The sequence below is a fragment of the Syngnathus scovelli genome, chromosome 19, assembly GCF_024217435.2.
Source record: "Syngnathus scovelli strain Florida chromosome 19, RoL_Ssco_1.2, whole genome shotgun sequence".
Classification (NCBI taxonomy): Eukaryota; Metazoa; Chordata; class Actinopteri; order Syngnathiformes; family Syngnathidae; genus Syngnathus; species Syngnathus scovelli.
Window position 1 is genome coordinate 3,925,971 of NC_090865.1, and position 26,533 is coordinate 3,952,503.

The 26,533-nt window shown below is 43.0% G+C and overlaps 2 protein-coding genes across 3 annotated transcripts in view; both read left to right on the forward strand.

Annotated features, from left to right (window-relative positions):
* The first annotated feature begins 854 nt into the window (after nucleotides 1-854).
* Nucleotides 855-17,725, forward strand: adcy2b (adenylate cyclase 2b (brain)). Its single transcript, XM_049750908.2, has 25 exons — nucleotides 855-1,371; nucleotides 4,037-4,234; nucleotides 5,788-5,949; nucleotides 6,536-6,685; nucleotides 7,798-7,946; nucleotides 8,470-8,581; nucleotides 9,009-9,136; nucleotides 9,520-9,678; nucleotides 9,921-10,053; nucleotides 10,294-10,470; nucleotides 10,536-10,576; nucleotides 10,649-10,729; nucleotides 10,998-11,067; nucleotides 11,542-11,639; nucleotides 12,028-12,112; nucleotides 13,421-13,561; nucleotides 13,758-13,907; nucleotides 13,992-14,176; nucleotides 14,486-14,570; nucleotides 15,888-16,046; nucleotides 16,145-16,291; nucleotides 16,366-16,473; nucleotides 16,549-16,663; nucleotides 16,729-16,853; nucleotides 16,982-17,725. Exons 1-25 carry the CDS (start codon nucleotides 1,102-1,104, stop codon nucleotides 17,132-17,134), a joined length of 3,381 nt encoding a protein of 1,126 aa, XP_049606865.1. The 5' UTR covers nucleotides 855-1,101; the 3' UTR covers nucleotides 17,135-17,725.
* Nucleotides 17,726-18,761: 1,036 nt separating this feature from the next.
* LOC125986717 (triple functional domain protein) overlaps nucleotides 18,762-26,533 on the forward strand; it is a 32,867-nt gene continuing 25,095 nt past the window's right edge. For both annotated transcript variants that reach the window (XM_049750545.1, XM_049750546.1), the window contains exons 1-3: nucleotides 18,762-18,986; nucleotides 19,208-19,323; nucleotides 24,719-24,769. In XM_049750545.1, the coding sequence (XP_049606502.1) occupies nucleotides 19,260-19,323; nucleotides 24,719-24,769 (115 nt within the window). In that variant the 5' untranslated portion in view covers nucleotides 18,762-18,986; nucleotides 19,208-19,259. The remainder of the gene's footprint in view (nucleotides 18,987-19,207; nucleotides 19,324-24,718; nucleotides 24,770-26,533) is intronic.

Here is a 26,533-nt window from a genome sequence, read left to right on the forward strand (position 1 = left end):
ACAGCCGGGAAATAGGGCGACATCTGGCACATTGTTCGAAACTGAGCTAATAAATTAAGCCTCATTATGGTTATTACTTTGAGCAGCTGGATGATGAGTGTCCAGAAAACTTTTTTTGGCCGCGCATTGGACTGAAGAGATTTATTTTTCTAATTCCTATCGATTATTTTGCATTCTGATACATAGAGCTAGCCACTTTTTTTTAATAATGTATTTCTTCTTTTGCAGCCTTCTGAGATGATGGCGTTCCGACTTTCTCCTCATTAGCGGCATTTTCCCGCCTTTTGAAGCTCTGCTCTCCTTCCACCTCCAGCTCTCTCACTTGCTTTCTTGCTGATTAGGCTTTATTTTTTATTTTTTTCCCCCTTCCTGACTTTGTTTCCTTTTCCTCTTCCTCCCTTTTCTTTTTTAGGCCTCTTTTCATCTTCTCATATTTTTTCCCCCTCTTTATATCAATCACAGTAATTCATTCATACTTAAATAACGGAGTACATTTTACAATAGACTTTTTTTTTTTGCTAGGTGAAGGAGTCAAATCTGCTGTCACCATTTTTTATTTGTTATATTTAGACTTTAAGTACAGACTGTGAGTACATTTCCCACCTTTGAGCTTGAGCACCGCTGGTACAACCTGTCTCACTCGCTCATTTTCAAAAGGCATTTTCCACACACTCAACCCGCTGCTATCTTCTTTTTTTTTTTTTTTTTGATACCCTCCCTCAGCCAGTTTCACAGCATTTTCTATTCCCCCCTGCTCTTTCCGGACGACACGCATATACATAATCTCTCCCCCACCACACCCCCTCTCTCTCATTTTTTTTCCTCCCCCCTCCTCCCTTCCAGCGACACAGTCGCTCCCTCCCAGTCCTCATCTGCACCTCGGCCGAGTAGCACGCTGCAGCCAGAGAGGACGTCAATCAGAGAGGCCGGCTCCCCTCCCCAAAAGAGGAGCTCATCAGTGATGCTGTCCTGAGAGGATGTGAGGGAAACCCTGGGGGGAGCAAGTGCTGGCATCTCCATCCACTCATCCGTGCATCAATCACATTCAAGCCAAACTTCTTTGGCGTGACCCCCCGCCGCCCCCCCTGGAGGCGTACACCCATGTGGGAGGAGGCTCTGTGGACCCGCGGACGCTACCTGCTGGAGAAGAACGATGGGGCCGAGGGCGGCGAGGGGCCCGACGGCCCGGGAGCGGACGGCTGCCCCAGCTTCCAGGGGGGTGAGACGTGCGCGGAGGGCGAGAAGCGGCAAGACTGGCTCTACGAGTCCTACTACAGGATGAGCCAGCAGCATCCTCTCATCGTCTTCTTGCTGCTCATCGTCATGGGAACCTGCCTGGCGCTGCTGGTGGTCTTCTTCGCCTCGGGGCTGGTGAGTGAGCGCCACCGGGCATGTTTTGGAACTTTTTAGCGTTTGTTCCCGCGCTCTGGCCGTCTTTGAATTGATGAAAAATGAGTTTGAAAGAGAAATACATTGCGTGCGTTCCGACGAGGGCGGCTTTGTGATTGAGAGCTTTGATGCTGTTTTTAAATTTTTGTTTCATTGGCTGTGAATGCTTTTTTTAGCAGTCACTTAATTTTAGCTCTTTGGGACTTGTCATAATTCAATGTCATTATTTCATCATTTATTATGTCTTGTATAAGATGTACTGCAAACTAAATCTAAATATAAATACGTGCATATCAAGGAATATTTTATGATGTATTATTAGTAGGAGTAATATATCTGATGCCTGCAAACTAGAGCTCTAGAAATGACAAATCAGATCATAACAAAATTATGAAACTAATTTTTGTCATTATAATTATTATTATTTAGCAGTAGTACTCGTTTGATGAACTTACCATAACAGTAATCATTATTATATGCCTCTTTATGTATAAAAATTAAAAATGCATTAGATAAAATGTTTTATAATGTTATTCAATGGTAAAATAATAAAAAATACTTTTATAGCGCTGATAAAAACACAACACACAATTTGCAAATATAACTAATATAACAATATAATGTGGTGCTTAAAATATAACTGGAAAAAAATGCAGTAGATAGCGCTTAGTATTGCTGGGTTTATTTTTTTCTTCTATCATGAGCTTGTAAATCCTCGTAATAATCCATAACAGTTCTGACCGGCCCGTGTTTAACAGCTCTTGGCATCCGTATCGTTCCATATTTCCATTTAAATCAGGCTAAGTGTGACTCTGTACTGTTGGGAATTAGTTTTTCCTCATCGAATCTACCATGAAAATGAATCCCACAGTCAGGCAGCAGTTCTGATAACACTATCCGAAAGTTGAATGAACTTGTGCCTCTGCTCCATCCATTTTGCTTTGGTTTAAATTTTAATGGCGCCATCAGGAAAAATGAATGTCTCACTCGGTTCATAAAAGTGCTGCTCCGAGAAAATGTATGGGAAGTTTTGTTGTTAATATGAGTGTAGCAGAATAGAAAAATTCTGTCTAGATGTGTTGCTGCACCTTTTGTGTCCCTAAATTTCTGTTGTTTAAACGCTATAGCAACACCGACGCTATTTGTTAGCCCGTCTATGGCGTTTTGAGGGCTCAGTTTATTATGTGTGATTGTCAAGCGCCACTTTAAAAATGACAATGCCGGGATTGCCAAGTGGATCAAGAGGCGGCGTGAGAGCTCGGTTCACGCTCACGCAGGCGTTAGTGCTTTGGTCAAGAGAAAGCTATTGTTTGGACTGTAAACACAAGCTTTTGTGTATGAAGTGTTGTTTTTAATGGAGTCACATGCAGAGGCACTTTTTTTTTTTTTTTCTGTGCATCACTGAGGTTCTCTCTTGTCGCTTCTATAATAGTTTTTTTTCTAGTGGAGTGGGATTAATCTTTTATTTGAACTGGATCAATAAATGTCAGTCATTGTATTCCCACATTGCGTGTGTACATGAATTTCACTCATTACATTTCTATTTTATTACTATTGGATGATTATGTGTAGTCAGGCGAGTTGTGATTTAAAGATTGGCAGGAGATGGAAGTGGATTTTTTTTTTTTTTAAATCTACAAGACCACCCAAAACTTAAAGGAAAGAATATTTTTATCAAACCTGTGATTGATGGCATTTTGATTTTATGGGGATGGAAAGTACTCCCATTTTGGGAATAAAAAAAAAAATGCTGTACGTGCTTGTTGCTTGGGTGTGTTTGCCCAAGGAAGTGTCTCATTTCCTTTTCTCGCTTATCTACACTTTTCAGTGCAAAAATAAATCCCTTGAAATTGTTATATTTGTTGACATGTGTCCTTTTATAATCCCGACTTGAATCAAACATCTTTTGACGCAACCATCGAGATCAATGCGACTAAATTCCCCCAGAGTGAAATAATTATAATAAAACGCGCAGGTAATTGGAAATATACAAAGTGCACACGTTAGCTCAATAGCGCTAAAATACTTGAGTTAATAACTGGAGTGTCTGGCGTAAGCGGCGAGTCCTTACTTCCAGCCTCTATTGTGCACTTGAGCTGCAAAGAGTGCTGTGGCGTCAGTAGTTGGGTCCCGCGGGACCCCGGTGCCAGACCATGACTCATACTACCTTACACAAGCTACTTTACACAAATACACTTTACAAGGCCTCGCCTCAAATCCTCTCTTATATTGTACTGTTGTTTTTTTTACGTTTTTAAAATCGAATCGGTACTTTTTTTACGAATTTTTATTTTCTGTATTTTGACTTTTGCCACCTCTGTTGCTTATTTTAACAGAAGTTAATGGGCGGTGAGAAAATTCCGCTTAGCCAAATGTTTCGAGTGCATTAATTGGATGATGTGTGTGTGTTGACAGTGTCAAAAACGCTGACTTTGACCGTGCGAGCGCAGAAGTGATGCTCTTGCACATTCTCCGGGTTTAGAGCGTCTGTCTGTTTGCCGATCTGCTCGCAGTCTGTTCATGTCATATTGTGCCTCATTAGCATTGAAAAAGATAGCGAGCATTTTCTTGCTGTTGTTAGGTCAAAGGTGAAAAGAAAGCATGATTTTTTTTTTTAACATAACATTTCCCTAATTTGTTTCCTCAGAACACTGAGGACCACCTGACCTTTCTGATCACGGTGCCCACGGCCCTTTTCCTCTTCTTGTCCATCTTCATCCTAGTCTGCATCGAGTCAATTTTCAAGCGTATGCTCCGCCTCTTCTCCCTCCTTATATGGGCGTGTCTGGTCACCATGGGTTACCTGTTCATGTTCTCCGGAGGGATCCTCAGCCCTTGGGACCAGGTATGCTAAAATTGTCATTACGCTCCTATTAGGCACCTGGATTTGTGTAAGTCGTGTTTTTACACACAGTCTACATTATGTGTGTGCGTTTAAATTAATTCCTCATGTGACAAATCTTAATTAGGTCTGATGCAAGCAAAGGAGCAGTCAGACACATTCGTCCTCCGCGCCAGACTCACTCGCTCTCTCGGGAATCCTATTTTCTCCATCTCGCACCTTGTCTCCGCATATTTATCAAATCCTGTCCTCTCCCCACCTGCCCACGGCGCCCCCGCCCCTTCCGGACTCCCACCCCCGGTTCCCTGCAGACTCCCCCCCCCCCCCCCCCCCCCCCCGGCGCACACGCTCAGGCCCAAATTTCCTCTCCCCACGGTGACAATTCTTTGCTTCGTCCTCCATGACAGGAGATATTTTTATCACCAGCCACCTGTGGGAGCGTAATCAATCTGAATTATTAATCTTCCTATAGCTCGTCTCTGACGTAAGCAAAACTATTGGGACACCTGACGTAATATGGAGTGGGCTAGTGTGACTTTCTCTAAAAAAAAGGAAGGAAATGGTTTGGGCTATGTAATGGGAGAAGAAAAAAAAAAATGAAATTGCAGCCCCTTCTCAGTGGGCTGCCTAGATGGTGATTACCGGAGCCCACAGAGCTAATAACAACAAAGAAAGCAAACAAAAGAAAGACGCGTATAGACTTCTAGCGTGCAATCTGTACACACAAATAGACAAATGCAATGCTGTCAAACAGATGAGAAGAATGCCAGAGTCACTCGGTCACGTCCACGTGCAGTACGAGCTCTCATCGAGCACCATTAACCTTTTAGTCCCGGCTTTATTCAATTTCTGAGCAGGGATAGTCTCTCTGGGGAGAAGAGCCGCTCGGACGCAGATGACTCCACATGTTACGCTGGCCTGCAAATATTTTGCCTCGTTTCCATCAGGAACTTAGAAGTGTAATTTTCTTATTCTAATTTGATTGGTCTCAAAAAGAATTTCAATCAATGTCATTTTTGCAATCAGAAGTAATCAAGGAAGCTCATGCCAAGTGATGGCGGCTGCAGCTCCCATCTTGAGGGTGTTTTAGAACCCGAGACGGCGGAGATGAAATACGCCGAGCTGGCTTCGGCCGGGGCGGCGAGTGACGTGCCTGAAATTGGACTGCCAATGTCAATTCCACCAAAATTACCGAACGCTGCGCACTCCATCTACACGAGGCTTCACCACAGTCAGCCTTCTCGGTTGCCGTGGCAACGGACAACCTATACAAAAAAAATAATCTCTTTCCCCTCATTTGATCAAATCCAAGCAAAAATATCTCGGTTGAACCCGGATCGCTTGTGTCAAGTAAGACACAGGAAGACAACATACGGACGAGGCAGGAAGGTCAGAGTTCATCTGGTTGGAACGATGGCCTCGCTGTGACGTTCGCCGTCACAACAGGAAAGGGCGGACAGACGGCGGAGGAAATCCACAAGGACGATGTCACGCTTTGATGAGAGCTGCCATTTTAGGTCTGAACTCAATTTGGATGTTTGTCTTTGTGTTCGCAGGTCTCCTTCTTCCTCTTCATCGTGTTTGTGGTCTACACCATGCTGCCTTTCTCCATGAGGGGCGCCATCATGGCCAGCGCGCTCACCTGCCTGTCGCACACCGTCACCCTCAGCATCTGCTTGGCGTCCGTCGCCAAAGACTCGGAAGCTCTCGTCTGGCAGGTGAGATTTTGAAAAAAAACATGTATTATTGATTTTCCAGTTTTCATTTCAATCTGATGAATGAGTTAGCTAGCTCAGAAAACTAAATTAAACTCAAAATCCAGGTAGCACAGCCCGAAAATAGTCCCACTTTAAGGTACTTTGTGCGTCTGGGACAAAAAACTAATTATGGTGAATTATGTCCACTTATCCCCAAAAAATTTTAGACCTACAAAGCACAAGGCGAAACGCTGCGATTGTCTCCATAAATACCCGAAATGCCACATAAAGCCCAGAGATGGAAGGAAATGTCACGGATGGCCAGACTTTCACAAAGCCATGCCCACACACACACACACACATTAAAATCTGTCTAAAGAAGCGAGTTGCCCTTGGCTAGAAGACCAAAGGGCAACCTATTGATATGCATGGCCACATTTTTTAAAGAGCCTGAGGTTGACACAGTGGTGGGAAAGTGCAGTTGAAGTGTACGCTCTTATCTGCTCTTCCAAGGTAATCATGTAGGCGGGCATGGCGGGCGGGAGATAGCGGCAAAACATGCGTCACCTCTGTGCGCTTTTTTTTTTTTTTTTTTATGTGTGTGCAGATCCTGGCCAATGTGATCATCTTTACCTGCGGTAACTTAGCGGGGGCGTACCACAAACACCTGATGGATTTGGCCCTCAAGCAGACTTACCAGGATACCTGTAACTGTATCAAGTCCCCCATCAAGTTGGAGTTTGAGAAGCACCAGCAGGTATGTATTTCCAAAATATTTGGCAGATTCAGATTTGAATATAAATATTGATCCCCATTGAGCAATTAGATTAGGTTTTGTTATTTGGTAATACGTATCGTATGGAAAGAGGAATGACATTTGCTTGACATTCAAATCTTGACATTCAGTATTTGTTTGAGCCCCGACAATTGGCACGAAGAGCTCAAATTAATAATTGAGAGCACGCTCAGTTGGAATTGGCTATAACTGTCCTTTCCATTTACAGCTATAAATATAATTAAAAATTATTTTGAATTAATAATAATATTTTATGAATAAAAAAATAAATACATTAATAAAAAATAATTATAAATATCGTTTAAAATTATATTAATAACATTTTATAAATAAATTCATTACTACAAAATTAATTGCTATAATTAAAAATGTTGAAAAACATATAACCAGCCTTTTACAGCTATAAATATAATTAAAAATGATTTTGAATTAATAATAATATTTTATGAGTAACAAAAATGAATAAATGAATAAAAAATAATTAAAAATATCATTTAAAATTATATTAATAACATTTTATAAATAAATTAATTACAAAAAAATTAATTGCTATAATTAAAAATGTTGAAAAACGTATTTTATATTGAAATACATCTGCCCACGGTACGTAAAATCAAAAAAATTATCGTATTCATCAGCTACCACTGACTAAACATCACTTTAGTCCATTTACCAAAGTAACTGGTAATAATAAATGTAGAGTGCAGTGAAGCGGGTGGCAAAGTTGTCTATTTTTGGTGCAGCCCAGCACCCTGCAACCTCTCAATCTTGTTAATTTTCCGCCGCGTTTTAGGAAATGAGTCCGTGCTGTGAGTGAACAGTGTAATGACCCTCTGTGCTCGGAGCTGCATTTATGAGTCACACCCCCTAAGGCGGCTGCTCCGTCATTGTAGCATGCACACACACTTACACACACACGGGTTGGAAACATCAGCCTCAAAGCTAATGGGTGTGCGACTAAATGCCCTTTTTTTTTTTTTTTTTTTTAAAGAGCACTTTTTATGGTTACACAACATTATCACTTTTTCCATTCCCCGGAAACTTTTGTGACAACCATCCTCTCGCTTCCATAGGAACGTTTGCTCTTGTCTCTATTACCGTCTCACATCGCCCGAGTGATGAAAGCCGAGATCATCCAGCGGCTTCAGGGCCCAAAATTCGGTCGTACCGAGAGCGCCAACAACTTCCATAACCTATACGTGCAGCGGCACACCAACGTCAGGTGATTTTTTTTTTTATTATCTCGACTCTTTATTGCTACTTTATGTCCTCCCGCTAATCGCACTCTTCTTTTTGACCTCCTTATCTTTTATCATCTACTTTTATTTCTTCACCCCCTCTCCTCTCCACATCCAATCTTCTCGTCCCTATTGTTGCCATGGACAAAATCAAATCAGAGTTAATCCGCCTTCATTGTACATTGAGGTCACTCCAACTTCTTTTCACATATGAAACTGAGCCGCGTACAATCATTTTTGGCTTATCGTGAGAAGCTCTCCAGGGAATATCCTGATTTTTCAAACAAAGAAACACTATGACCATGTCCTTAAGTGGTCTTCAAGTGCATTGTTTGCAAGAAGAGGTTTGGAAACAATCACACGAGCATACAATGCTCAAGTCTATTTTTAGAGCTGTATAGAAAAGACACTAATTAAATCGTAACAATACGTCAATAATAACTCGGGAATGAGGTTGAGGGAGCAAGAGGATTTTTGAAGATTGCTATTTCTTGCTGATCTCCGCAGTATCCTTTATGCTGACATCGTGGGTTTCACTCGGCTGGCCAGCGATTGCGCACCGGGGGAGCTGGTGCATATGCTCAACGAACTTTTTGGAAAGTTTGACCAGATTGCAAAGGTATTGTCATTTATATTTCATCTTAGGCCACATTTCCATCAAATGAATGAATATATCTCCCCCACCTGTCCTGTGGCCACTCGCGACCCTCCGAGACACGTAGGCTGATAGCTTTGGGCTTATCTGAGCGCTTGAGTCAGGCTCTTGACGCTTTGTGCCCGCCGGTGGACGGAGCGGAGCCGCTGTTACGTAAGAGCGGTCCAGCCACGAGCTACTCGGCATCCCACGTTGTGGAATGTTACAGGTTACGTGAGTGGGTGTCTGATATTGGCCTTGTCTTCAGTAAAGTGTCAAATCCAAAACATGAAATAAAAAGATGAATATACATGATTGCAAGAAAATTGAAAATGAGAAATCAGTTGGATTGTTCAGTTGTATTTAACTTTGATATGTCACATATTTATGATTTTTTTTTTCTGGCCAATAGGAAAACGAGTGCATGCGAATCAAGATCCTGGGGGACTGTTATTATTGTGTGTCTGGTCTGCCGGAGTCTCTGCCTCACCACGCCAGGAACTGTGTGAAGATGGGCTTGGATATGTGTGAGGCCATCAAGTAAAATACCAAATCTCTCTCTCTTACTGTTTGGATCGTCCCGCCACACACACACACATATACACACATGCCTGTCAGAGCAGGAAGAAAGCCAGAGTTGGTTTTAGCTGTGTTTGAACTCTCGAGTAAACAAAATGTGAACGCATTATGATAAGCCTCGGCCTGGCGCAAGTAAATATTAATTACTTCGAACAAATGGAAAAAAACAAATCAGTGGCATGCAAAATCTGATTTATATGGAAATGAACAAAGCTGACAGATGAATAGCTTTTTTTTATTGTAACTATTAATTATTTGTTGCAGGATGTAAATTAAAAAAGTGGCTGTCGACTCAACTCGACAGCTTGATCCTTTTCAAAAGTGTACATTGCTTCGTTCCTCAGGAAGGTCCGAGATGCCACCAGGGTCGACATCAACATGCGCGTCGGCGTTCACTCCGGGAACGTCCTGTGCGGTGTGATCGGCCTCCGCAAGTGGCAGTACGACGTGTGGTCACATGACGTGACGCTCGCCAATCACATGGAGGCGGGAGGTGTGCCGGGGTATGACACATGAGCACACACATGTAGGCGAGATGAAATCATGCAATGATGTATGACAGGTCTTCTAAATTCAACCATTTGGACTTTTTTTTTTAAATGCCATTCAATTATTGTGCCAGGAAATCTTCTCACCGGGCAACCGATTGTTCCCTGTGGTGCCTTCTGACAGGAGATTGAAAAATAACACCATCATCCATCTTTTTTTTTTTTTTATATAAAGGAAACAATATTGTCTTCTGCAGAAGGGTCCACATCTCGTCGGTGACTCTGGAGTACCTGAAGGGCTCCTACAAGGTGGAACCAGGAGATGGGCAGAGTCGGGATTCTTACCTGAAAGAACATGGTGTGGTCACCTTCCTGGTCATCAACCCCAAGGTGAGGAGAAGACATGAATGCTTTGTGAATTGGGGGTTCCACATCACACATTATTTTTACGACCCTCTCCATTCATATTTATGAGCTTTTTAATATCCTGTCAGATATTAAAAAAAGGTAGCAAGACTTTATTTTCAAGTAGGTCTGAATGGAGAAGGTCACATAGGGGCCACTTCCTGGTTATTGTTGTTGAATGTCATTGTCAGTGGGATTAACCATTTTTTTTGGGGGGGGTGTCAGACCGACAAGCACAGCCCTCTGCTGGGCCTGCGCTCTCGCCCGTCTTTGGATGGCGGGAAGATGAGGGCGTCGGTCCGCATGACCCGCTACCTGGAGTCATGGGGCGCCGCCAAGCCCTTCGCCAACCTGCACCACCGTGATAGCATGAGCACGGACAACGGCAAGATCAACACCACGGTCAGTATGGTCATGATTGAAGAACTTTTAAAATGTTTATGACATGTTTTTTTTTTTTTTTATAGGATGTCCCGATGGGGCCGTACCACTTTCAGCGACGGGAGAGGTGCATTTTTTTTGGGGGGGGGTCTGTTTTCACTTTGGGTCTTTAATTTCAACCCCAACCTCTTCTGCTAAGGTCCAAGTCGCAGAGGAGGAGGTTTGAGGAAGAACTCAACGAGCGGATGATCCGCACCATCGATGGTATCAACTCGCAGAAGTGAGCATAACTAGTTTTAAAATCCGAGACTTGTAAAAAAAAATCGTTTAAAAAGATGAATGGTAATAAAAATTGCTGGCAACATCTCTGAAATTTATAATTTCAGTAATGACGCAAAATTATTTTTTGCGGGCCACATAAAATAATGTGGCGGGCCGTATCTGGCCCCCGAGCCTTGGGTTTGACACCTATGACATTTTTAAATCCCAAACGTGACTTTCATCCAGGTGAAACTACCTAACAAATACCATGTTCCTCTGCTCTCCAGACAGTGGCTGAAGTCCGAGGACATCCAGAGGATCTCATTGTTCTTTCACAACAAAGCCCTGGAGGCAGAGGTAAAGCCAATGCATATAAAACACCCTCACCCGCAGCGTCAATCAATTGCTCCTTGAGTAACTAAGGTCATTAAAGGAACCGTTGCAGTCACCAACAACATGCTGTAAACTTTGACCCTTCATCAAGCCAATTCTAAAGTTTTCTCCTTGGATAATTGCCATAGGTTCAATGAATGGCCTTCCAAGTCGTTAAGTCGTTTTTTTTTTTTTTTTTTTGCTTCGGAAGCAAAACTTTACATCCTGTTTGGCAGTGACTAACTAATGCAACAGCTGTGCAGCTAATTAAAAACAAAACAACAAATTGATGCCGAATCTGTTTTACAGCAACGTGGCAGATGTGCCCGAATGTAATTAAATGTGTGTTTTTGAAAGTTAGAGCTCGCAAGCAATCAACGTTTTTTAATGACCACTCCAAGTTTTGCAAAAATCAAATCAATATGGCTTTAAAAATGTTTTTTTTTTGTCTATCAACAGTATAGATCCACCACCTTACCTGCGTTCAAGTACTACATCACATGCGCCTGCCTTATCTTCTCCTGCATCTTCATCGTGCAAGTCCTCGTCCTGCCCAAGTGAGTTGGCTGGAGACTGTCTCCGAATGTGTCGGTAGATTGATGTTACAAAAGAGATTTGACGCCAGATTCATTAAAGGGGGCTGGGAGGTGGAGGGAGGGGGGGGGGGGGAGTTAAAATACAGACGGCGATGAGATGACGCCGTGCCGCTGGTGATTATAGCTCAGGTAAATCAAAGTGTGGCGTCGAAAAGAGCGAGTCATGCTAATTTACTGCCTGGCCGGGCTATTCGGGGTTAGCATCTGAACGGCTATTGATTTTCTCATTTGGTCTTCTTTTATTTTTAACCTTTAGCCATGTCATGACATCATCCACTTTATGATGCTTGTCCTTAAATCTGATTCACTCACAAGGAAAATCTCAAATAGCATTTTTTTTTTTCCGCAGAACCGCTGTGCTGGGGATATCCTTCGGCCTGGCCTTCTTGCTGTTGGCACTCATCCTGGTTCTTTGCTTTGCTGGTCACGTTCTGGTGGGTACTCCGTGTATTTCTCAGAGAACATCCGGAAAGTGTTCACAGCACTTTGCTTTATAAATGATATGCTGCAGCAAACTAGATTGGACAATTTGATTTGAAATCTACTCACTGCATCTTATAATGACGATTAGGCTGTGGATGATTTTGCAGAGGCGTTCTGTGTACCGTATTTTCCGCACTATAAGGCGCACTGGATTATAAGGGGCACCTTCAATGAATGGCCCATTTTAAAACTTTGTCCATATATAAGATATATACATTTGGCCCGTGGGTCGGACTTTGGACACGCCTGCTGTAGTGGCTCAATATTAGTCCATATATAAGGCGCACCTGATTATAAGGCGCACTGTCGGCTTTTGAGAAAATTGGAGGCCTTATAGTGCGGAAAATACGGTACTCAAAAATATACACCAGAGTGTAAATTGACTTGCCTACCCAAAATTACTGGAAAATATAAACTGTGACTCTTGCAAATATCCCAATTAGATCCCCTAAGTGATGAGTAAATGACCAAAATGCACCAATCCATACATAGTGCATCGTTGGTGTGATATTTGATCTCAATACCGTGAAAGCTATTTGAAGCTATTCTCCTCGTTCAGACAGAGCTGATGATGGTAGCGGAAAGTAATATAAGTGCGAGCGTTCTCCAATATGGTCTGATTCATCTTTGCGCTCCTCCATTCTCACTCAACTCATTTTTATTTGCAAGCTACAACCTGACTGGAATGTTTTATAAGCAATTTTTCCACGCCGAAAATGGGCCGCTTCTATTTAACCGACTCGGATGTCACTAAGAAAGGGATCTTTTTTTTTTTTTTTTTTTTTTTTAAATGGCTTTTCAAAGGTCATTCATTCAGCGCGTGTTTTTCGATAAAAGCTTCAAAAGGAATTGGAAAGCTTGATAAAAGGTCCTCAAACAAGGTACGCAAATAGATGAAGATTAACAAAAAGGGAGGGGGGGGGAGAATCGTGATAACATTTGCTTTCTTGTGGGTTTTTTTTTTCTTCTTGGTTGCTGGTGAGAACAGAACATCATTTAAAAGTAATTTGGTTCTATACTGAGAAATGTCAGCCATGTTAAATAACAAGGTATTATGCACTCGAATGACTTCCCGGAGTGCCTGACCGCTCACCCAAGTGTGAAATTACGCAATCAACTCCATCTTTTCACGAAAATGTATCTTTGAATGAATTTCCCTAAATTGTGACATAACAGCGCGGTGCCCTAGTGGTTCGTGGTTCAAATCCAGGAATCAGCACACCTCTGTAACAGAATTTGTTTTTTGTTTGTGTCTCCAGCAAGGACGGAAAGGATCGGTGTGCTCGTTCCCCTGGTTGAACATGTCCTCCCGCATCATCGTCACCAACAACCCCTGGTTGCGATTGGTCCTCACCATGACGACCACCACACTTATCCTTGTGATGGCTGTCTTCAACATGGTGAGGACCAACTTGTCGATGTTCATGATCGCTTTTTATTAGTTACGAATTAGCGTGCGGCTCTTTAATGTGTGACAACCACGAGTTCTTTTATGCTTTAATTATGCATCACAACCCTTTTTTTTTTTTGGTTCTTGTTGATTCTATTTTAGGTATGTTTTCAGCTGGCTTTGACTATTTTTGGAATTGCTTGTAGTTCTTTGTGGAGGATGCTGAGAGATCCACCACGCTCTCAGAATTGGCTTCCCCTGAAACGCTCGCAAGCAGTCCTCCTGTGAATTTAACAAATGGCACCATGCCGGACTTCCAGGCTCAATCAGCAGGAGAAAAACGCTTTTATCTCCCGGTAAGTGTTCCAAAAAAACAACAGAGAGTTCCCTGTTTGTTGCTATTATTTTGAATTTACTCCCCCCTCCCCTCCCATCCTCAGTATTTCATCTACTGCTGTATTCTGGGCTTGGTATCATGCTCGGTATTCCTGAGAATCAACTACGAGTTAAAAATGGTGGTGATGCTGGTCGCCTTGGTGATCTACAACATCATCATCCTCCAAACGCACGCTTCGCTTCTGGACGGTTTCAGCAAAGCTCTGTATCCAACCGAGGCGCTGGACAGGTACCCGGGGATGCAGTCACACTTTTGATTGACAGGTGGAATTGTCACTGCTGAGACAGATAATGGATGTTTTTCCTACCACGCTTCACTTTCACTTTTTATTTAATGGAAGTTAAGTATGGGGAAAAAAATCTGAATAAAAAGTAGACTCGCATGCTAGTTTTGCATAGAGTAAAAAAAAATGTCTGCAACATCTCAAAGTAGTTTTTATGCCACTGTTGATTTTTTTTTTTTTAATTGAGTTTTATAGTTGTTTTGTTTACATTAATATGATTTGATATTGATCCTGTTTTTATGGTTCTTAACTAGACCAGGAATCCTGAAGGACCTCAAAACAATGGGCTCTGTGTCCCTTTTCATCTTCTTCATCACATTGCTGGTTTTGGCCAGACAGGTCGGTGGTTGTTCTTAAACTTTCGTTTGACACGGTTTCGGGTCAAATGACAAGCTGGTGTCGATTTAGAGCGACTGATGTGACCCGCTTCTCCCTCCACGTCATTAAATTGAGCGAGACATAAAAAGCTCAGCCGACACACTTTTTCAATGACTTGTTTTATCTTTATTTTGGCAATGCTATCCATCAAAGCTGAGCCCAGAGCAGATGTTCTAGATAGGAGGGCACCCTCTAGAATATCAGAAGGCGGACAAACACACTCCCCAGAGAGGCCACAGTTGGTCCAGACAAGCTCAGCATGTCCTCATTCTGTGTTAACTGTCAACAGATGGGAGGAGGACATTCTGTCTTGGAAGCAAAATGTGACTTGTTCTATAATTAGTGTTGTCCTACCTGCATGCTGTTTGAGGTCAAACCATTTCAATACAAGTGAGGGGGGGAAAAAAAAAACAGAAAATAGCAGAGTACACGGAATTGTTTTATCGAATTCCGCCTAGCTCCATCTTATATTCTTCATTTTCTTTGGCTATTCATTATTAAAGAGATGAGCACAAAATAAACTCCAGTCTATTGTCTGGCATTTGAACGGCGCCCACGTAATTGTCAATGTTATGCAAAAAAAAAAAAAAATCAATATGGCGCCGCCGAGTCATGCATAAACTAATCGAGAATATTGTGGCCGCATCCATTTTAATCGGCAACTTTAGATCATTTGCATAGCAAAATTCCACCGTCAGCTCAAATGAGACCTTTTTCAATCCATTTAGAGCAAAGCTTGTTTACAACCATGTTTCCAAACTGCATCTAAAATGAGCCCCCCCCCCTCTCTCTTTCTACTGGCCCACTTTTGTCTCCCCTTGGACAAGATGTTGATATAGATAGATCTCAGCACTTAAATGCTCCCTGTCTTCTAAATTGGCGGCATCCTCAAATCACAAGGGGAAAGAAAGATGCACTGCTCACACTAATAACTCTGCGGGGGCCGGGGACCAACGTCTCCAACTAAACACTCCAGGGAGGTTTTGACCTGGATGGGTGACGCTTGCTGTAGACAAAAATCCCTCGAGCGTGAGGGATGAGGAAATATCAGTCTTTTATGCAAATGAGCGTGACAAATGAGAAAAGCGAGGATCATTTACTGTTTGATTAACTTGAGTCTTTCTCTCTAGAGAAAAAATGGGCTAAACCATTTTTTTTAAACCACCTGCATGCATTGAGAAGCTTTTTTTTTTTTGCATATTAGTCATCCAAAAACTTTCTGAAGAGCTGTCTGGGAATGACGCAGGTGTCTCTTTACTCTGTGTCCTCCTGTAACAGAATGAATATTACTGTAGGTTGGATTTCCTGTGGAGGGACAAGTTCAAGCGAGAGTGCGAGGAGATCGAGACTATGGAGAATCTCAACCGGGTCCTGCTGGAGAACGTCCTGCCCGCCCATGTGGCTGAACACTTCCTTGGACGCAATTGGAAAAATGAGGTCAGCTTATATTTCTACATTACAGCAGCATTTAGATAAAAGTAGTGCTTTGGCATTAAAGCCAAATTTCAAGTTTAAATACATTTGCTGGTCTTCAGGACCTTTACCATCAGTCATACGACTCCGTGTGCGTGATGTTCGCCTCCATCCCGGACTTCAAGGAGTTTTACACCGAGTCGGACGTCAACAAGGAAGGTCTCGAATGTCTTCGTCTTCTCAATGAGATCATAGCTGATTTTGATGAGGTAATCAGTTTTTCCCATTCTTCTGGAGAGTTGAGTGTGAAACATGTAACGTGACTTCCTGTTTGTGTCCTCAGCTACTTTCAAAACCAAAATTCAGCGGAGTGGAGAAGATTAAGACCATCGGGAGTACCTACATGGCGGCCACCGGACTCAACTTGGCGCCAGGACTCGACTGTGCACAGGCAAGCTCTAGCTAGTTTACTCCTAAATGACACAATAAGGATAAATTATTGTTAATTTACTGTTCATTCCGACAGGAACACGACAGACAGTACATGCACGTGGGCACCATGGTGGAATTCGCATTCGCTCTGGTCGGGAAGCTCGATGTCATCAACAAACATTCCTTTAATGACTTCCGGCTTAGAATCGGTGAGGTCAGATCACATGAGCGTGAATGTGTACAATATTGATTTGTGTGATTTTCATGTGTTAAGGGATAAATCACGGACCGGTCATCGCGGGGGTCATCGGGGCCCAGAAGCCTCAGTATGACATTTGGGGGAACAGCGTGAATGTGGCCAGTCGGATGGAAACGACGGGAGTGCTTGGAAAAATCCAGGTGAAAAGCATACATGCACTGGCGGAGCTAGAGGGGGGGCCACGGGGGCACTACCTCCCCTCATAAAGAACATATAATGAATTTGAAAGAATTATTTCCGCTTCTAAACGTCTTCCTGGTTGTTGCAGGTGACGGAGGAGACGAGTGAGATCTTAACCACGTTGGGCTACATGTGCTCGTGTCGAGGCATCATCAACGTGAAGGGAAAGGGGGAACTGAAGACCTACTTTGTCCACACAGAGATGACCCGATCCCTGTCACAAGGCACCGTCATGCCTTGAGTGGTCGCACGGAAAAATAAAAATAGACTCAATACACAAAGTGGCATTAGCGAGCATCGGTCATGCTCTGGAAGTACGTACGAGTTATTAGCGGAACCCCCCCCTGAGTTACATTGGACAAACAACTGTGAAGACGGCCATATTGTCGGATGTCAGCGTGGAGGAGACGGCTCTCCGAGAAATATGGAGTGGCTGAGAGGAGGATATAATGTGCAGCTCTCAAGGAGTGCAGTCAACCGTTTATACAGAAGTAGTGTGGAGCTAATTTGCCATACCAGTGTTGCGAGTCGTGCGCTTCAGAGCCTGACGCTTGAGCAAAGGCGGCTCTTTAAATAATATACACTCAAAACCAGACGTTATGAATGGACCCAGAGTCAGACTTAGTGTAAATTACCAATTTCCCCCTCATTGACAGGTAGTTTGAATGTGAACTAGTTATTGTAGTTTTAGTGTTGGAAGAGTTGTGGGCTCGAGAAGAAAATTGTTGCTTTTTATAAATCTCCACTGGAAGCAAACCAGCTGCACTGTGTGTTCAAATGTCCCAATGCTGCCACCATTTTGTTATTCATTAAATATTTGTATATATTGTAACATGCTTCGTGATTATTTATTTTCATACTTTCATACTTGCAACAAATGGATTCACTTTTTGCGTGCAATGTCATAGTGATAAATAAGGAAGCTGAAAAGCATCCTTGAGAAATTTGCTAATAGCGTACAGTGCTGTGAAATAAACGAGCAGGATAAAATGTCTTGAGTGTCATGTTCAAACACTTGCCCCTTCGAGGCCTTTCTGCAACTCTGACACTGAGATCAAATGAGACCACAAGACTGAGTGTGCAAGCCTGAAAGCACTGAAGAATATGTGCTGCAGTAATGGGCGCCATAGAAGTCCAATTGCTTCGGCTCTGAGATATAAATAACTTCCCGAACTGTCACTGACTAAAAACGGTGCGCGCCTCGGTCTCTGCAAATTGAGTCCAATGGGGGGGGGGGGGGGGGGGGGGGTTCAATCTAATGATAAAATGAGAATCAACACACTAGAGTACAGTAAAATCCTCCATCCATATCCTTTAGTGCTTGTCCACATTAGGATCACGATGAGTCTTAGAAAAAAAAAAATATATATATATATATATATATATATATATATATATATATATATATATATATATATATATATATATATATATATATATATATATAAGAGAGCTTAACTACAACAATAATCTCAGCCTGACCTCTAGTGGAATTTTCGTGAAATGCAAGTTAAAAGAAGCAGTCCTCTATTTACGACGGAAAAATAAACGACAATGTACGTAAATCGGAATGCACCAAAGATTATCAGTAATCTTGGCTAACACTGGAGTAAAGTCGTAGCTACAGTAACGGAAAAAAATCATCTTGGCCTAAAATAAATGAAATAGTAGATGTAAATGAACGTGGTAAATGAGATATTGTAGAACAAATATGCAGGAATGATGCACGATGATTTATAATGCAATTCTTTTTTTGGAATGCATGAGTGTGTCCATTGTAGAGAATTGAGCGCTTTTTAATTAATTTTGCAGTATTGGAGAACGACTGCAGGGGGCAGCAGTGGCCCGTAGTTAACAAAAAAGAAGCGAGCAAGAATGACCACATCCAAAATGTAAATCAAAGCAGTTGACCTTTTATCCTTTCATCCTCGTATTTACTCGAATCGAATGACGTCTCCATATGTACCGACTATATTTTTAATCGTACATTATTTTGGTGATTTGAATGTACTTCTTACCGAAGCTTTGACACGCCGTCGCTCTCGGATGAGCCACCAGCCAGCGGCCCCTCCCGCCCCCTTTCCTCCGTGCAAGTGAGTCTCCCCTCGGCTTCACTCCGAAGAGGAACCCGGTGCACCCGGTTCATCGTTTCTTTTCTTTTGTTTTTGTTTTTCTTTTTTCACAACTACCCCCAAGATGGAGGCTTGCAGATGGCACGATTAGTGCTTAGAATCCAACCAAACAGCCCGTCTGTCTTTAATGACGCCTTGGTTGGCAGCAAAGGGGATTTTCACACATCTTTTTACCCATTTAGGGTGGATCGAATCGGGCGATACTGAGCTCCGGGGGCCGCGGTTGTGGCAGCCATGAGCTCCGGGGAAGGAGTAGAGGAGCCGACGAAGGAAGCCGGAGAAATCGCGTTCAGGACAGGTAAGAACATCAACGATCACAGGGCATGATGATGGACATTTTACCCCGACTGTGGTGACTGCTTTGGGGTGCCAGACGGGAGTCGGGGGCTAGAGGGGGGCGACTGTAAATGTTGCTCCTGTCATAAATCGACAAAACAATTGCCTGCCATTGTTCTGATCGTAGCAATGTTAATGCGTTTGAGTAGTTTAAAAAACATGTAATTTACTACAGTATGTTCGCACAGCCATACATACTGTATAGCTTAGCTTGAGCGCTAATGTTTCGAACCCATCTTTTTTTCCAAGATGTGGCACCATTGATCGATATACTGAAACGAGACACTCCGACATTGTTGGTTATACTTAAACCACACTTACAACAATTGCACATGTAAAATAGATCGTGAGTTTTAAGCCAAGTAAAGTTGGAAAGCGTACAGCAACCGCGTGCAATGCACCTTCCAACACCACAAATGGGAGAAAATCGAGCATCTGCCATTATTATTAAGTCTTCCGATTATCTTGTGTATATGCTTGACACTTGCTTTGTGCTTAAACTCGGTGAACTCTGATCCGGATAGCGAGGCGAGGGGGAGTGCTGACCGAGCATGTACTTTGCTGATTTTTTTGTAGCTTAGAGTTAGCCTGCTAAAAAGCCACCCAAAGCCTGTCTGGCTACCAAATGCTAATGTAGCATCGCTAGCTCGCCAGTGAGTTGACAAAGCCGGTGTGCCCTTTGACTAAGTTCTTCCTTATAAAGATCAAATATAGTTACAACGTGAATCGTACGAATTCAACAATCCTCCATGTGCATCATTCGCTGCTTATTGGTGTTGTCAAAAGCACACGACAGTGCGAGCCATGTAAACAATACATGGCGTGGCACAGCCAGCATTCAGGGTGTGTTAGGCTAAGCTAAGTGTGCCACATAATGCCAAAAAAAAAAATGCACAAACTGGCTTTTGAGGAGAAACAGTAGAAAATATGGAGCACTGATTTATCGTTTCAAAAAACGCCCCTACCCCTTTTGGATTGTGCACAAGATTTCATTTTGGATCAGTAAGAGTGACAGGCCTGCAGTGATGGAAAAGACAACAATGGGTCATAAAGTGTCAATTTTATAAGGTTCAATGTGCATTTGTAGGCTTTGAGTAAAGGTTTTAATAGCAACAGAGGCCTGAGTGGTTTATTTTGGTAGCTCCTTAGGTTATTCCATAGCCCCACCTAGTATACATTTTGAAGTGTTCACACATTATAGAATTATATGGTGGATCTGGATAAGCTTGTGGGCTAGGTTACACTTGTCCATACATCCATGCCAAGTCACCTCCCCCCAGTTCTGGTCTCTCTTTGCGGGCATAGAAGTGCTTCCAGCGCCTGATGTCATGACTGCTTGCGTCATCATGCTTGAGCTTCACTGCCTAAATGCATTTCAAATCAATTCCTATGGAGTCAAAAGTCTCTTGCGAGATGAAACTATGTCACGTATTCTTTAGGTCTCGAGTGAACTTTCCTCAATTAGTAGTCGAGCAAACGTGTCTAAAAGGCTGAACGGATCCAAGCTTTGCACTTTGCAGCGATCATTTTTCCACAGCTTACTGCTGACTCGTGCACCGCTCAGTGCAGAAGATGGCATGGTGGAGAGCTGGAAAGAAAGAGTGTGCAAAAAAAAAAAACACAGCCAGTGTCACTTTTAAAAGCAGAAAATCAAATGCAATGTGTCTGCCGCAGAGCAGATGTTATATTATTTTAAATAAATGCTAATTAAAAGATGCTAGTCGCGAAAGCAGGATAACCAGATTCTGGAAATGGTTCTTTTTGCTTTTTGCACCTTCTCGAAATGCTAATGGAAGGGGAGAGTGTCGCATACAAGCTCTTGTTTTGCACTCGCGGCTTCTTCCTCCATCCTGGGCATCTTGTTCAGACTTGCACAGTTTTGCCTGTCTTGCCCAAAGCTACACCCCCCTTCTTCCCCACATCTTCATCCACATCATCCTTTTCCATTTGTCAATCCAGCCTTGTCTGTTTCCTTCCTCTGTCGTTTCCTGATGGACCCTTCACCCAGACGCATAGCGAGAAAAAGATCTTCCCTAATTGTCTCTGCCCCACTTCGACTGGAATTATTATATCGCCTTTGCTGCACGGAGGTTTGTTGTGGCATTTTTGTCAATCATCAACATGTTCCACGCCCCCAAATGTCGCTCTTCTCGCATATAACTTCAATATCGATTCCAAGCATTTCTCCCAAGTCGCTAATGCAAACTCAAAGGATGAAATCCATACCATCCGGCTTTCATGAATGAACATTTGGCGGCAACATGGCGCCCGTTCACAATCCGGTTGTGTTCCGTCTGATTGAATGAACGCCGGTGTGTTTATCAAGCCGGCAGCTCAGAGATGGAAATTTGATCTTGAGCTTATATTTATGACTCAGGTCCATTCACCCAGGAAGAGGTTTGCACAACGAGACACGCACGCACTCATCGCTAATGGATATTGATCCTGGAGATGGAGACTGATTGAGGTTTCCCTTCAGGCTCAAAGCAAATACATCAAAAACATGGAATGACACGCTACATTGCATTTGCTTCACTAGTTCGCCAGCCTTTTTTTTTTTTTCTTCTCCCCCACGCTTATCTCAAGATGATATGACACAATGACTGGTGGTCATCCGGGTCAGGTTTACTTTGGCTTTGCAGTGACGTCTTTGAGTGTCTGCAGTTGTTTACCCAGCTTTGCTAATGCTCCACTTGAAGGAGAGCGAGTTTGATGTTCAACTCGCTTTATCTGGCCATCTAGTATGTTAATATGTTAATATTAGATCTTCGGCTTAAGGAGACGCTAGTTTGAAATTTGTCGGAACAGTTTGGGGAAGGCCCTTTTTTGTTCCAGCATGACTCCTGCCAACTTTTCGTCGCTACAACGTCAGCTTCCCAAAAAGCTTATGTAGCATAGAGTGGATGTGAAAAGGCTTTTTCTAGAACGTGGATCAGTCGTCTGTGTGAAACACTCAAGATTTTAGTGGCAGAAGACAAATTGGCTGGAAATTATATTAGCTCCGATAAGCACTAACCGACCGTTGAATTACGCAGATCCATAAAAGGTGACATTGTCGTCGTATCGGCGTAAAGATGACGCATGGATTTTAGCCGCTGTCATGGTAACCGACGAGGGGGGAAAAATGTTGTGACCTCACAGATTGGGTTCCATGGCAAAAAAAAAAAGAACAGTTGGAAAAATTCGTCCCACATGCCTGGCTACGCTGCACACTGTAATTATTCAATGAGAACACGCTGAGCGAAGAAGCCATGGGAGCCTAAAAGTACGTATGATGTCAGCGTGAACTTTTTGGTTCACCTCAACAATACAAGTTGAAACTAGAACAAAAGCGCGGCGGGTTAAATTACAGAGCGCTCTGTAAACTCGGATGTGTTCTACATCCTCATTTGAAGAATGACGTCGTAACTCCCAAACGATATCGAGTTCATCGCTGCTGTGACAATTTGCTGCAAAGGGCAACGTGGAAGCAGATTTGATTGAGTTCTTTGGCAAATTGCAAGCTGTCATGATGCCACACTATGGAGCCGACATAACTGTTAGCATCCCACCAACACTGACTGCAGTGAAAACACACACGGGGAGAGTTGGCGAAATTTATTCTGTCCAATCACGTCTTATGGGACATTTTTTTGGATGAAAAACACTTCAGGTCAGGATATCAAAGAAATCGCTAAACACACTCGACACAAAAAAAAAAGAAGCTTGCAAGGTAATGTTAGAAAATGTTCCTTTACTCAACTGAGATACAAATTTAACCGGGAGGGTCTTAGAAAAAAGAAAAAAAAAAGGCACTGAGGGAGTTAACCAAACTAGGACAGGTCCTGAAAGACCATTGTACTCCTTTTTCCTGCGCTCTAGTCTCTAGAGCGTTCAAAAGTGCTATCTCATTCTTGCCCTTTTCTCTCGCCTTTTTTTTTTTTTTTTTGTCCAATACCCGTGATTTTTTTCTTCATCTAATGACCGGAAGCAAAAAAAAAGAAATCAATGAAGGTCCCTGATCTGTTATTCGTTATCCATAGCTCCTGATTTTCAGGTAGGACAGGCAATTTGTTGACCCAAAAAAAAAAAAAAAGCTTCATACTGAATCACTTCATAACAACTCCTGAAAGTTGTCTGGCCTTGCCATGTGTTTGTTTTTTTTTTGCTCCTGAGTAGGCACAGTGTGATATTTAATGTTTGACATTTACTTGGAATGAAGAACAACTAGCTAGATGAATGATTCATCAGTTCACGTGACATCAACATAACTTCTGCTACGCTTTATTTTTATTTATTTTCTTTTATTATAGATTTTCTGCCTGACGTCTCATTTGAATCAGCATGACCAAGAGAATAGGTATTTTTCAAATGAAGGGTCTTCGTTCAGGCCCGCCCGTGAGTCAAAAGCGATGAGTGTGTCTGCCGAGAAGGGGGGGAAAGGCAGGGGCCCCTAGCAAGGGTGGTCTCGCGCTCATGTGGGCCGCCAAACGGCACCGAGCGAGCGTCGGGGGCAAGAGGGAGCCGTTTGTGCTCACTTTGAGGCTGAGGTCCATGTCAGTTCACCGTGCGGAAGAGCACATTTCATCCACACGAGACGTCCGGCGTTTTACGACATGAAGCCTGTCGGACTTTTTATTTCTGCCCGCTCATTTCCGAGCGTGTATATATATGTGTGATCTGTTGCATATTTTCCAAGTAGTTTGGCGTAATGTATGTAACGTGTGTGTGGTTTGCATTCAAGCACTCCGACTCCGGAAAAAGCTTCTCGACTGGAGTGTGTGAACTCCGTATCTACGCGAGTGTGTGTTTTATCTATCGTTCGCCTGTTGTTTATATAGCGATACAATGCGGGGAGCCGCACATGTGGTCCGACATTGCGCCGTTGCAGGCCGAGGCTTAAGTGGATGTCTTGGGCATTACAAATATGTAGAGTATGTTTTTTTTTTTTTCGTTCATTCTCTGAAGTCCCTGAGAACCTTTCTTGACGAATGACTGCACTTTCTCATCCCGCGGTTGCGTGCGAAGCTAATACTTGAAGCTAGTCAAAATCAAAACTGTTATCACCAGCTGTCATGTTTACTTTATGTTGACGCCGGTTACAAACCGTATTGTTCTCGCCGAGGTCGAAGAGGAAGCTGGTCAAGGCTGAGTCACTCAACCAGATGACCCCCTTGACCAGTCACCGTGTTTACATCAAGATGCGTGACACTAAGACCCAACTTTGGGTCACGGCAACGGCGGTGGCTCTTGCTAACGCTGTATATAGACCGCGTCAATAGCGGGGATTGTTTGGGTACTCTCGTCATGAGTTGCTGTGCGAAGATTTGAACTTGTCCAGGCTATTAGTGCTGATGCTGATCTTCTGTTTCCTACAGATGGATCTCTCCCCAAGGAGCCGAAAGGAGATGTGTCCGGCCAGATTGCAGGTAAAACCAACACGACAGTGTCCATTTGATTAGTTTCCCAGATGAGGTCAGGCTGATGTCATTTCTCACCACCACGCTCACCTTGACTCCCTAACCCTCCCTCATTGTCGCCTGATTGGACTCCCGTCGCCGTAGCGACAGCAGCCCCTCTCAATCTCACTTGATTAGAGATGGATCTACGTGGCCTTCACTTCTTTCCCTTCCAGCGCTCTGCTGTCCTTTTGGGATTTGTTCATTTATTGTGGCTTAATATGAACGTTCTAAATCAGCTTTAGAAATTGCGCAATGGTTGACTGACGGTCCATTTTGTTGAATCTCTTTGAAACACTGAATAAATCAAGCCCCAAGCCTACTTTTAAAGGAGGCCAGCAAATTGGCAGGTTGCACCAGTGCCCGAGGCCAATGGTGGGACTGGCTCCCATTGACAAGTATGAATTCAACTGATACATCACTGTGCCTTCCCAGTTCTCTTTGCACGTATTTTTTTCTTAAGATTCTGGTGTTCCAGTCATTCCGAGAGATTTGTCAGGGATTAACTCCCCCCCCCCCGATCCGTTGGCCCGGCAATATAACTGGTCCTACTGGGAGAAGAACAGTTATGTAATAACTTTTATAGTCAGACAAAAGTGTTTTTGCTTGTGCTTTTGAAAGCCAAAGTACCCCGAAATACATCCCAAACATTGCAAAGTCCGATTGAGCAGTTAATTGCGGTCTGCTTTTTTTTAATGTAATCCCACTTTTACCTCCAGAGGGCGTATTTGTGTAGCGGGCCAAGAGCCATGCACTGCATTCAATCTCCTGCACTTAAACCCACAGTCAAAGCGTATTTATAATAAAATTTGATTAAAATGACTTTATATTTTTTTCCTGGATTCTCTCAAAGAGATCCAGAGACCTTGACATTTGTAAGTCTTCTGCCTTGTCTCTCTGTCCTTTTTTTTTTTACTTCTCTTCGTCATCTCACGGTCACTGAGGCAACCTTGGCCTGCTTCTCGCTCGGTAAGCCTACCCTGCCATTAGAGGTCTGGACGAATGGAGAGAACCGAACAAGGCGGAGGTGAAGGAGGGACTTCTTATACGACGACATTCATATATATGCAGTCAAAAAAAAGGCGAAATTATTTTACTATTTATAGGATCATTTTATGTCCTGCTGGTGGAAAAGTGTACAGCAGTCTTGCTTTGGTATAAATCTGGTCGAAAATCTTCCCAGAATAGCAGAAGCTCCTTTTTAGTGCCAAGGGGTTATCAATTCCATTTGGTCATCCATTTTCATTTCCTGTTGTTGTTATTGTCAGATATGAAAAACCTTTGTCCCATATAGTTGACTTTGAAGCTATCAAAACACATCACCGTGCATATGTTTGTAGTTAGTTTGTCTGTGTACATAGGCAGGAGGGTCCAATAATCCGTTCGTTGTTGGTAGTAAGTCGAACTGCAGCTGTTTCCGATCACAACGACCAATCGGAGCAGCCCTTTTTGATTTCCTGGTGGGGCAACTCCTTCTTGTAAACTGGAACAATCTCGCCGGATGATGAGGACATTGGAGTTTGAAGTCCTAGCATGCTAATTTAAAGCATATTTTCATAATGTCCAGTTGGAGTCGATCACAATCAACAATGAGGCAATCGGGATGTAGGTTAGGATTCCAGGTTACTGATGTCCTATTCCTGTCTACTCCACAATTCCTGCTATTCCCACACATCACTCCAATGGGAATTTCTGGCACGTCGTCAATGTTGGAACTTGGCAGCTATGTGGGTT

What these genes read in the sequence shown, in the direction of transcription:
- adcy2b (XM_049750908.2), top strand. Translation starts at nt 1,102, where the DNA reads ATGTGGGAGGAGGCTCTGTGGACCCGCGGACGCTACCTGCTGGAGAAG. An exon ending in ACAAAGCCCTGGAGGCAGAG is followed by an intron (nt 11,068 to 11,541) that starts GTAAAGCCAATG and finishes GTCTATCAACAG; the next exon opens with TATAGATCCACCACCTTACC. An exon ending in GACGCAATTGGAAAAATGAG is followed by an intron (nt 16,047 to 16,144) that starts GTCAGCTTATAT and finishes GCTGGTCTTCAG; the next exon opens with GACCTTTACCATCAGTCATA.